Below are 11,899 nucleotides of genomic sequence, written 5' to 3' on the forward strand. Positions count from 1 at the left end.
TAACTCTCACCTGACACTGCAGCCGTCTGAGAGGAGAGCCTGACTGATACTCTACTGGACTGAAGGATGTGCTGCACTCTGTGGGCCATGTGGGGAGGAGGGAACTGTGAAGAGACAAGAAATCAGGCCTGAGGGGCCAGGAGGGGGGAACTAAAGGTCAGATAGGTCCTTAGGACGGTTCTAGAGAGAGAGAGAGAGAGAGAGAGAGAGAGAGAGAGAGAGAGAGAGAGAGAGAGAAAGGGAGAGAGAGACAGAGACAGAGACAGAGAGACATATATATATATATCATATATCAATATCTCATGTTCCTGCTCTCGTTGTTTGTTTGTTTTGTGTCTCACCGCAAAAAAGAAAGAAATCCCTGAAATAGCTTACATTTGAATAAACAAAATAGAAAAAAAGGATATAATAATGAATGAGCTATTATTGTTGCATAAGAACCAAAATAATTATCAAAATCAAAATGTTTAATGGATGTAGGGATGTAAGGTTAAACACTGAACAACAAAAAGAATACAAACTTAAAATGAGTGAAAGGACTTCAGACTCATGTGTGACATGTGTGTGACATGTGTGTGTTTCTACATGAACATGGTAGAGAGGAAGTGTGCAACAGTTTGTTCTCCTTACAGCCTGTTGATCCATGGGTGAGAAGGTCCCACACACACACAGACACACACAGACACGCTCACACACGCTGACATGCATGCTGACACGCATGCACGCTCTCACACACACACACACACACACACACACTCTGCCTATGTGAACCATATGGTGTATTCAGTGAATAAAGCCTCATCTCTTCCCCAGAGCCTCATTCAGCTCATCATACATGCATGAGTGTGTGAGTGTGTGTGTCTCCTCTGAATGGCTCCACCAGAGCAGCTGCTGCACACAGAGGAGGAAAGAGTTGCAAAACAAAGAGTTCCCTCTTCAGTCATTAACTGTGAGAGCGCCACCTAAAGGCTACAAACACACATGTGATGTTTGAATCAATCTGTACAGTGAACACACACACACACACACACACACACACACCACGGTGACTAAATTATCTTGTCTCTGATAAACACTTTATTCAGAATGCTGTTGTTGTTTCCTGTATAGTTTCTTTGTAATCCGCTTGTTAGCATGTTAGCTGCTACATAAACACACAGCTGTATTCGTGTCAGGTTTGACTCCACGTCACGGCAGGCGCCGAGACGTCATCAAACGGCGACTCGCTGGTCTCAACTCTCCAGCGGTGAAGCAAGCGGCGGCGCGCGGAGCGGAACACGGAGCGGATGTCGCGGTCACGGGACTAACGGAGCTTCAGCCCGGTATGTAACGCTGCTAAGCTAACACGCTAAGCTAACTTCAAACAGCTACATGCTAACGCTGCTAACTAAAGCAAACAAACAGAATAAAGTCACAAACAAGTCGACTCGGACAGTAAGAGAACTCACCCAAACATGACTCGAGTCTAAGTCCTCTGACTCGTATGTCTGAGTCTGAACAGGTCAGGACCCAGAACCTGGAGACAAGCAGAACATTTAGTTTAACAAGAGGAGTTTAGAGCAGAGAGGAGCAGAGGGGTTGAGACCAAAGGCTGGGTTTGTAAAGCATGAAGAGCTTTAGATGTGCTGGACCTCCACTGTGGTATCACTGAGGAAACTGGGTTAGGGGACACTGGGAGACTGAGGACACAGGGACAAGGGGACAGGACCGCACTGCCCAAACTTCAACACAACTGCAGCATCTATAAACCTGAACTTAGTCTATAACATGCTTGTTACACACACACGGCTGTGATGAGCCCCTCCTCACACAGCCTCCCTGTTGTGTTGGGATGACTGCTCAGGTGTGCTGATCCAGAGTCCTGGAGGGCGTGCTGAGGGGTCAGGCGTGTCAGGCGTGTCCGTGGCGCTCCTGTGATGTTGTGATGTCTCTGTGTTTCAGTGGAGCTCAGGATGCCCTCAGCTCTGTGTCGTCATGAAGAAACCAAAGCTAGCTGGGATGTCTCTGTTCCTGGGCTGCCTGCTGGCCTACCTGATGTTCATCAAGCGTCACTACAACGCTCTGAAGCCTGAAGGGGCCAGGCTGAACCCCCCCCACCCGGACCAGTTGGCCCTCACGGGGCCGCCTGAGGACGCCGGGCCCAACTTCTACTATGGCGTCATGTTCGACGCTGGGAGCACCGGAACCAGGATCCACATCTTCAAGTTCCAGCTGGGACAGAACGGTACAGAGCAGCGCCCTCTACAGAGCAGCGCTCTCTACAGAGCAGCAGCTGACTGGAGCTGGACTGGAACAAACACACGGGACATCACGCTAAAGAGTGATGTCATCTAACAACAAACAACAACAATGTTGTTACAACCATGTTGCCTCACTGCACTTTACATTACACACTCATTAGAACAATAAAGACTCATCTCACTCATCTCTCTGTCCGTTGCAGGGATCTGTGAACTTAATAATCTTTTGTTTTCTTGTGTCAAATGTCCTGCAGAGGCCCCGAAACTGGCCCACGAGGCGTTCAGGGCCATCCAGCCTGGACTGTCCACCTACGCCGACGAGCCAGACAAGGTGTGTGTGTGTGTGTGTGTGTGTGTGTGTGTGTGTGTGTGTGTGTGTGTGTGTGTGTGTGTGTGTGTGTGTGTGTGTCAGTAATGCAGGGCTGTGTGTGGTGTGTTCAGTGTCAGGCAGGCATTGTTGAGCTGCTGGAGGTGGCGAGGACCAGCGTGCCCCCCTCCCTGTGGAACAGCACCCCCGTGGTCCTGAAGGCCACGGCCGGCCTCCGTCTGCTGCCTGGAGAGAAGGCCCAACACCTGCTGGACCGGGTGAGGAACTGCATCTGAAGCTCCAAACAAAACCACTCACAGCTCAAACCTCCAACAAGGCTGAGCAAGGCCACACACACATACACACACACACACACACACATATTCAAACTAAAGAATCGTTGCATTTCTGTCAATCAGCTGAATAATTTGTCAAGTTCCAAATCAACAACAAGAGCCAATGAGACAGAAACCTCCACACTATTGATCATCCATGTGATCATCCATGTGATCATCCATGTGATCATCCATGTGATCATTCATGTCTCCTGAAGTCCCAGAAGAAGACCTAACTGACCTGTGCTGTTCTGTTTGTGCCCAGGTGAGGGCAGTGTTTGAGGAGTCTCCCTTCCTGTCCACAAAGGACAGTGTGTCCATCATGGACGGCACAGATGAAGGTATGAACCTTTAATGTTAAGACACTGTGACTGTGTGAAGGTGTGTGAGGAGGATAAACTGATCAGACAACAAAAAGGAATCAAAGTTTGAATCGTTCTCTCTGTTCACTTCCTTCCGCTGAAACATCAAATGCCCTCATTCATATAAATGAGATGACGTCAGTGTTAGATAAGATGTGGCACCACAGGACCGTACAGTCAGAACCCTGTCCTGATGGGTCCAGAGGACAGACGGTCCCTCAGAAGGTCTCAGCTCATATCTACAGTCATCCTCCCACACAACACTGAAGTTAGAACCTTCAGTCCTGTAAAGTAGAAGAGGAGGAATCTCACCTCCACATTTGAGGGGACAAGAGACGTCTGGAGATGAGACGGACACACAGGATGTCCAACAGTCCTCACTGCCAAGTTTACCAAAGATCCTGCTGGAAGCTGTCATTATGAAAGGTTACTGTGACTCAAGCTAGAAGCTGAGAGGAGGAAACAGTGGAGACTCAGGTCCAGACCAGACTCTGCTTTCATCTGAATCTCTGAGGTGGTCCAGCTCCTAGGACCGCCTGTGTGTGTGTGTGTTGGCCCTGTGCTGACCTTTAACCTCTGCCATCAATAAGAGCCTCATTCTCTAATACCATTGTTGTAGGGCTTCTAGCCATGTCTCTATATCTATATAGCGAGGGGGAGGAGCCACGTGTGTGTGTGTGTGTGTGTGTGTGTGTGCGCTCCTGTAAGGTCCTGATGCACAGCCTGCACGTGATCCAATCCTTCTAAAGTAGTTCATACACGCAATTAGGCCCATGTGGGATAATGTCCCACTTCATGTAAAAGGGGGGGGGGGGGGGGTGATTATCTCCTCCCCCCCTGATGGACCAGCTGGTTACAGCTGCACTCATGTCCCTTGTAAATGTCTTAACGTGATGTTTCAGCATTCACAACAAATGATTGTAGCTTTGAAGCTTTTATTGTGGAGGGCAGAAGAAAGAACCACATGGATCCATCAGGGTCCATTAGAGACCTGCAGAGCTGGACCTCCACACAGACAGGCTGGGCTGGCCTCTGTCCCAGTGATGGACACACTCCGTCCTCCTCCTGGGCTCTGAGCTCAGCCCTAACCAGCTTCCATCAGCCTCATTATCAGCAGGATGTGGATGTTGATCCTTTAATGCAGATGTGTGAGTGCTGATGGGGGCGTGTCTCTCTCTCCATACTTGTTTGTTTTGATTGAAAATGGCTTCTTAGCGTCTCTCTGTAAGAGTTTAATGCTAAAGCTCCTATGATATAGTTCCTGTGGAGCCCTTTAATCATCTACTCCTGCATGTGTAGGAGGTCAGAGGTCGCTTGTAAGAGGCACTAATGTAGCTGAGTGCCATAGATCCTCCTATCAGCTGGGCTCTGACCTGGATGAGCTCCTCACTGCTCCAGCTCCACGCCCTAACCTCACCTGGACCTCTGGACTGCATGGACACAGGTTGATTGATCATTTCTGAGTCCTCTGCCAGTGCCACAGGTGTTTGGGCTTCTGCTGAACCAGGACCCTTCACTCCTGGACAGGTTTAGTCAAATTCAGCAATAAGTTGATAATGGCATGATTACAACATGAAGCAGATCAACGCTGACACCACTCCAGCAGCTCTGTACCTCCAGCAGCTCTGTACCTCCAGCAGCTCTGTACCTCCAGCAGCTCTGTACCTCCAGCAGCTCTGTACCTCCAGCAGCTCTGTACCTCCAGCAGCTCTGTACCTCCAGCAGCTCTGTACCTCCAGCAGCTCTGTACCTCCAGCAGCTCTGTACCTCCAGCAGCTCTGTACCTCCAGCAGCTCTGTACCTCCAGCAGCTCTGTACCTCCAGCAGCTCTGCTCAGGTCCATCAGTCTTCTGGAGGTCTGGCCTTTGAGTCTTTATCATAGAGTGTTTCTACTCTGTTGTTGACATGTTGTGTGTTTTGTTTCATTAAGGGATTTCTGCCTGGATCACTGTCAACTTCCTCACTGGTAAACACACACACACACACACACACACACACACACACACACACACACACACACACACACAGTAAATAGAATTGTACCTCCCTGCTTCATCCAATTGACTGAATGTTGTGAGATTAATGTGGACAAGAAATCCTGATTACCTGTTATGGGATTCTCTCTCTCTCTCTCTCTCTCTCTCTCTCTCTCTCTCTCTCTCTCTCTCTCTCTCTCTCTCTCTCTCTCTCGCTCTCTCTCTCTCTCTCTCTAGGTGGTCTGCACAGTGCCGACTCGCCCACAGTGGGGATACTGGATTTGGGAGGCGGGTCGACCCAGATCACCTTCAGCCCTCAGGACGAGGTAAGGATGAGAGAGAGAGAGTTTAATTGAAAGCAGCTCTGTCAGCAGCTCCATTTTAGAGGCTTAATCTGCAAACGCTACACTAATCCCAAATAAAGGCCCTCACATGGAGAGGGAGAGAGGGGGGGGGGGGGGGGCAGAGAGATGGAGAGAGAGAGACAGACAGGGAGAGAGAGAGACAGATGATGAGAGATAGATGTGTGTTTCTTAACTAGGTCAGTGTTTAGAGCAGATGAGCTCATCAGCCTCCTCTGCTTCCTCCTCCTCCTTCTTCTCCTGCTGCTCAGCTGATTGGCTGTTTGTCCTTAAGTTGACTCATCAGCATTTCAGCAAAACTTCCTGTTTGTAATCAAACCACTTACAGTGCAGGAAGTGACCAAGGAACTAACTCCGCCCACATTCACTCTGTGCACAGAAAACCATCCAGACCTCCCCCATCGACTTCATCAGGTCCTTCAGGATGTTCAACAACACACACACCGTCTACACACACAGGTACACACACACACCGTATACACACACAGGTACACACACACACACACCGTCTACACACACAGGTACACACACACACCGTCTACACACACAGGTACACACACACACCGTATACACACACAGGTACACACACACACACCGTCTACACACACAGGTACACACACACACCGTATACACACACAGGTACACACACACACACCGTCTACACACACAGGTACACACACACACCGTATACACACACAGGTACACACACACACACCGTCTACACACACAGGTACACACACACACCGTATACACACACAGGTACACACACACACACCGTCTACACACACAGGTACACACACACACACACACACCGCCTACACACACAGGTACACACACACACACACACTCCGTCTACACACACAGGTACACACACACACACCGTCTACACACACAGGTACACACACACACACCGTCTACACACACAGGTACACACACACACACACACGCCGTCTACACACACAGGTACACACACACACACACACAGTCTACACACACACACACACCGTCTACACACACAGGTACACACACACACACTGTCTACACTCACATGCCTCACTGCCCGTGTGTGTGTGTGTGTGTGTGTGTGTGTGTGTGTGTGTGCACAGTTACCTGGGTCTGGGTCTGATGTCGGCCCGTCTAGCTGTGATGGGCGGTGTTGAAGCTCCTCCCCGTACGTATCTTCTTCTTCGTCTTCTCTTTATTTCATTGGATGATTGTAGTTTAAGTCCAGTTTGGGGACAGGAAGTGCGTCCTTGCTCTGTCTGATGTGTGTGTGTGTGTGTGTGTGTGTGTGTGTGTGTGTGTGTGTGTGTGTGTGTGTGTTCTTTTATCTACCTTTGTTGAACACACTTATTGTAAGTCGCTTTGGATAAAAGCGTCTGCTAAATGACCGTAATGTAATGTAATGTAATGTAATGTAATGTGTGTGTGTGTGTGTGAGAGCAGTAGGGGGCAGCACTGAGCTCATCAGCCCCTGCCTTGCTCCAGAGCACTCTGGCACGTGGGAACACGCTGACATCATCTACACAGTGAGGGGACAGAAAGCAGGTGAGCTGAACAGCATGTGCACACTCAGTAGGCATGGTGGTGCTACAGGAAGGCCTAACAGAGTGGATCAATGTGTGTGTGTGTGTCAGGCGAGCCTGCATTCCCGTCGTGTCTCAGCAGAGTGGAGAAGCTGCTGTACAGGAGGGTGGAGCCTGTGATGGAGGTGGCAGACATGGACTTCTACGCTTTCTCTTACTACTACGACAGAGCGGTGGACCTGGGAGTCATCGGTACGAATCTGCTGCTGCCTTGCTGATTGTCTGCAGGCAGAAAGACTGAGTGTTACCATAGCAACAGTACAGTTTACAAAGCAGACATTTATGACATCTGACAACTTAATATCATTACGGTTTATATGAGAGGTTTGATCAAGTGTGTGTGTGTGTGTGTGTGTGTGTATAGAGGACAGTAAAGGAGGCACCATCACAGTCGCCCACTACCTTGACGGCGCTAAAAGAGGTGAGGCAGCGCCCCCCTGTGGTGCATTCAGTGTACTGCAGTGTAAACGCCACAGTTCAGTTTAAAGATGGCCGCCCTGTAACAGCTGCTGTGTGTTGCAGTGTGCAGCGGTCTGAGCCTCAGTCCTCTGCAGAGTCCGTTCCTCTGTTTGGACCTGGTCTACATCTCCGCCCTGCTGCAGGAGCTCGGCTTCCCCCTGCACAAAGAGCTCAAGGTGAGGTCAGAGGTCAAAGAGCTTCAGACCTCAAACAGTACAATGTGACCACTCTGACGTGTGTGTGTGTGTTACAGTTAGCCAGGACCCTCAGCCATGTGGAGACCAGCTGGGCTCTGGGAGCGACCTTTCATTACATTGAGTCCTTGAAGAGACAATAAAGTCCAGCAGCACTGAACAGAACCCACAGAACCAAAGCCCAGAGTCCAGTCTGCCTGAGGACTGGGAGCAGGAAGTGACGTCTTCATCAGAGAGCGTCTGCTCGCTGCACATTGGAAGCTTGTTGATGCCCTAAGACAGAGCTGCAGACAGACAGACAGAGCTGCAGACAGACAGACAGACAGAGCTGCAGACAGACAGAGCTGCTGTGGATGCATCACCTGCACTTTGATTCAAGATGAAGAAACACATTAAAAGTGATATTCATTATCATACATACTAATATGTTGACCTCTGACCTTTGACCCTGAGCCCTCTGTATGTGGTGATGGGTCTATGTACTGTAGTAACCTCTTTGTGTGTGTGTGTGTGTGTGTGTGTGTGTGTGAGTGAGAGAGAGTGAGAGAGAGAGAGATCAGTAGCTCTAGTTTTTTATTTGTCATCATGTAACAAATTGAATGTTGTTGTGTGTCTGGACCTCATGTTTGTATTTCAGTGTGACTCTGTAACCAAGGGAACAGCTGTGTGACACATTCAGAGATGATGTCATAGGTAGTTTGTACAGCATGATGTCAAACAGCAGATACAGGTGACATCATCAGCTGTGGAGAAGGGGACACACGAGGAGAGAAGGGAAGAGAAGACCCCCCCCCCCCCCCCCACCAGTCAATGGTCTGGCAGAGCCTGTAGATCTGTGAAGGAAAGAAAAGGTCATCTCTAATAGAACAGATCAGTGCGACCCCTCAGAGTTCAGGTGTGAAGCATGCAGAGTTCATGTTGACCTTCACCTCACAGTCCAGCAGGTTTAGGTCTTAACCCAGCTGATTGACACTTTAAAGGTCATGAATGCAGACTGAGCTGCAGCTCTGCTCTCCTCTGGACCAGAATCGCCCCAGTAAAGGTCAAAGGTCACATGGACACAGACTAAACACCTAAAGGAAGCTTCCTGTGAGCGCACATGTGAGCTGAAGGAGAGTTGAGGTCAGTGTGTGTCTGGACACAAACTCCCGTAAGCTTTTATAACAGCTCAACTTTATATTTTAACTCTTCACAATAAAGTGAACATCTAAAGACTTTGGTTCATTTATTTACACTTTGATCCATGAGACCGACCGGCGGCACCTGAACCTTGACCAGGATAGACCCCAGGACTCGGCCTACCGCGTCTGTGGTGTTGCCATGGTTACCTTTTTGAAACCATGAAACCTCAGCAGGCTGTCTGAGGCGTCCAGCCAATCAGAGGAGTTTGAGGGCTTGGAGAGATTGTGGACACCAGCTGATCGTACGTAAAGCTTTTATTCATGTAAACTTTCACCAACAAAGCGCTGACAGACAGGAAGTCGCCCGCTGGCTCGCCGAGCGCCTCCAAGCAGGAACTACGGCTGAAAAACAAGACATGTCCAGGAACGTTGTGCTGCGAAACAGTTCAGACACAGGAAGAGGCGGGGCTCGGGCAGGGTGACGCCTTTGTGGGGCGTGTCTCACAGGAAGGCGTCGCACCACTCCTTCAGGCACTGAGAGCAGGATCCAGCCTGACGAGAGTTTGCACCGCTGGTGTCCTTCAGCCACTCGGTGAACATCTCAGAGTCCTGCTTCAGGAGCAGGAACTGACCCAGGACCACGTAGGCCTGAAACAACAAGGGACTGATCAGCTGATGGAGGAGACACCTCAGGGGTTCTGCTCTGATCATTCAGTTCCTGCAATATTACTGAACTTGGGATTTTATTTATGTCTGAACATGACACTGTTAGTGTGTAGATCTTCTTCTCCTCTTCAGGTCTGCAGGTCTCTAAGGGACCCTGATGGATCCATGTGGTTGTTTCTTCTTCTACAGCATAAAGAGAGAAGTTCTGATGTAATGAGGTTAACTCCTCCTCACATCTCTGTGCTTCTTCTACTGTTTGGGTCAAAGGTCAGAGTTACTATAGGATAGAGATCCATGACATACAGAGGGTTTGGGGTCAGAGGTCAACATATCAGTCTGTAACTAAGCTTCTGTCTCCATGAAGAGGAGCTTGATCATGGACTCCATAAGGGTCCATTAGAGACCTACAGACCTGAAGAGGAGAAGAAGAAGAAGATCTCTGCATAGTTGTAGGATCACACAGTCGTCTCTTTCCCTTCACCTTATCAAAGCCCTGCTGCTCCAGCTTCTTGCCAAGAATGTCTCCGATCCCGGACAGATGGGTCACTGCTTTGTCCCCCATCGGCTCGCCCACAAAGTCCCGATGCTTCTGAGACGTGGTCGACATCCCAGCTGAGGAACAAAAGGTACACACACACACACACACACACACATTAATCTCTCCAACATGTCTGTGAGCAAAGAATACAACTTATTAGCGAGTGACTGCATGATGATGGTGAAGTTATATTACTTCACTTAATAAGACACTGATACATTGTAAGGCAGACTCAAGTATTGATTGATCAATAGTTCAGCCTTGGAAAAAAAGATATTGACTGATAAGTTGTGAACCTGCCTCATTCATTGACTACACAATATTTGGGCTCACAACTTATCAATCAAAGCTATGACAGATGAGGCAGCAAAAGTGTACAAGTTATCCTGATTACATCACGGAGCAGCTGATAGAGCATCCTCCTGCTAAGTCACATTGAATGATAAGATGTGAGCCTGAAACAGGACTAAGTGTATTACGTTCAGGATCACAACTTATCAATCAAACCATACACAGACGAGGCAGCAAAGTAGACACTAAAGTCATCTAACAGTACAGAACGACTCGATACAATCTAACTGAAGATCAATAAGGCAATGAGACCAGACAGTAGCCGGTCTGTGGTTTAAACAGGCTGTTGAGCAGGAATGAGGCGCTGGTTCGGTTCGGTTCTTACCTGCTGGTGTTGCGTCTCTCTCACGTGTTGAAGCTTCCGCAGGTCAAACACACAAACTGCAGTTTTGAGCTTCGAGCGCAGCTTTCCTCCGCGTCGCGCACTGCAGTGACGTAATCCGGCCTGACCCGCAAACTTCAGCCGCTGTCCGGTCTGGACCCGGGAACCTGCGAGGCGCAATTACAACCGCGTCACATCCGGTAACTCTCTTTCATGACATGGACGATTTTCTTTATTTTTTTTTTTACACTATTTAAAGATTTATAAACATTTAACTCGGTATTCTTATTTTCACGTCTACTTTTAAACATTAACGGAGGCTTCACTTTGTAACTTGTAAACTTTAACACATCATTCACTATCGACTTTAATGCAGTGTTTAAGCCTCCAGGGAGTTTAGGACCCTGGGGACGCAGTAGATCCACACACACGTTCCGTTTCTACTCAAACGTTTTCACAAGTAAAGACGCTGAAAGGACCACGTGACGTCATGACCTGCACGTCCACCGTGCTTCGACATTTTAACGTAAGGCCGACGTGACGCTGAGCCGCGGCCATGAGAGAGAACTTACCGGCTCGGAGCAGCTGAGGAGCTGGCAGGAGGGAAGCAGCTTCACGCGCCTAACGGAGCACACCTGAGGGGGCGTGGCTCCTTTTCCACGTGATCTGCAGTAGCTTCCTGTTTTTAACGCAGGTCGTGATGCACGTGGGTCACAGCTGCTGCTTAACAGACGGTCCAGAGGAAACAGACACCTCAGCCCAGACTCATCACCCAGCCTCAGCCTCAGCCTCAGCCTCATCACCCAGCCTCAGCCTCATCACCCAGCCTCAGCCTCAGCCTCAGCCTCAGCCTCATCACTCAGCCTCATCACTTAAGGTCATCAGTTTGTCAGCTGATTGTGGATCAATCTGGTGAACTTGTGTTGGATGAACTGATTGATCAAACATAAGTGGAGTCACAGTGGAGTCACAGTGGAGTCACAGTGGAGTCACAGAGGAGTCACAGAGGAGTCACAGTGGAGTCACAGTGGAGTCACAGAGCCTCCACTCAGACCTTCACGTCTCCATGCTCGGTCAGGT

At 49.2% G+C, this 11,899-nt stretch overlaps 2 protein-coding genes across 2 annotated transcripts; one reads left to right on the plus strand and one right to left on the minus strand.

The window, feature by feature from the left end:
- The first annotated feature begins 1,221 nt into the window (after window positions 1–1,221).
- Window positions 1,222–9,035, plus strand: entpd6 (ectonucleoside triphosphate diphosphohydrolase 6). The gene is made up of 14 exons (XM_076162666.1): window positions 1,222–1,322; window positions 1,942–2,224; window positions 2,495–2,571; window positions 2,682–2,825; window positions 3,148–3,223; window positions 5,175–5,210; window positions 5,458–5,546; window positions 5,962–6,041; window positions 6,689–6,753; window positions 7,029–7,130; window positions 7,220–7,360; window positions 7,533–7,589; window positions 7,691–7,803; window positions 7,881–9,035. The coding sequence occupies exons 2-14, from the start codon at window positions 1,975–1,977 to the stop codon at window positions 7,962–7,964; spliced, it is 1,314 nt and encodes a 437-aa protein (XP_076018781.1). The 5' UTR covers window positions 1,222–1,322; window positions 1,942–1,974; the 3' UTR covers window positions 7,965–9,035.
- A 204-nt stretch (window positions 9,036–9,239) lies between these two features.
- On the minus strand, window positions 9,240–11,468 carry LOC143010387 (barrier-to-autointegration factor-like). Its single transcript, XM_076162678.1, has 4 exons — window positions 11,392–11,468; window positions 10,823–10,986; window positions 10,090–10,220; window positions 9,240–9,590 (listed from the first exon to the last, which is right to left on the minus strand). The coding sequence occupies exons 3-4, from the start codon at window positions 10,213–10,215 to the stop codon at window positions 9,444–9,446; spliced, it is 273 nt and encodes a 90-aa protein (XP_076018793.1). The 5' UTR covers window positions 10,216–10,220; window positions 10,823–10,986; window positions 11,392–11,468; the 3' UTR covers window positions 9,240–9,443.
- Between the last annotated feature and the right edge of the window lie 431 nt (window positions 11,469–11,899).

This window comes from Genypterus blacodes, unplaced genomic scaffold (assembly GCF_046128005.1).
Source record: "Genypterus blacodes isolate CSIRO-AG114 ecotype Tasmania unplaced genomic scaffold, CSIRO-AGI_Gbla_v1 ptg000127l_1, whole genome shotgun sequence".
NCBI lineage: Eukaryota > Metazoa > Chordata > Actinopteri > Ophidiiformes > Ophidiidae > Genypterus > Genypterus blacodes.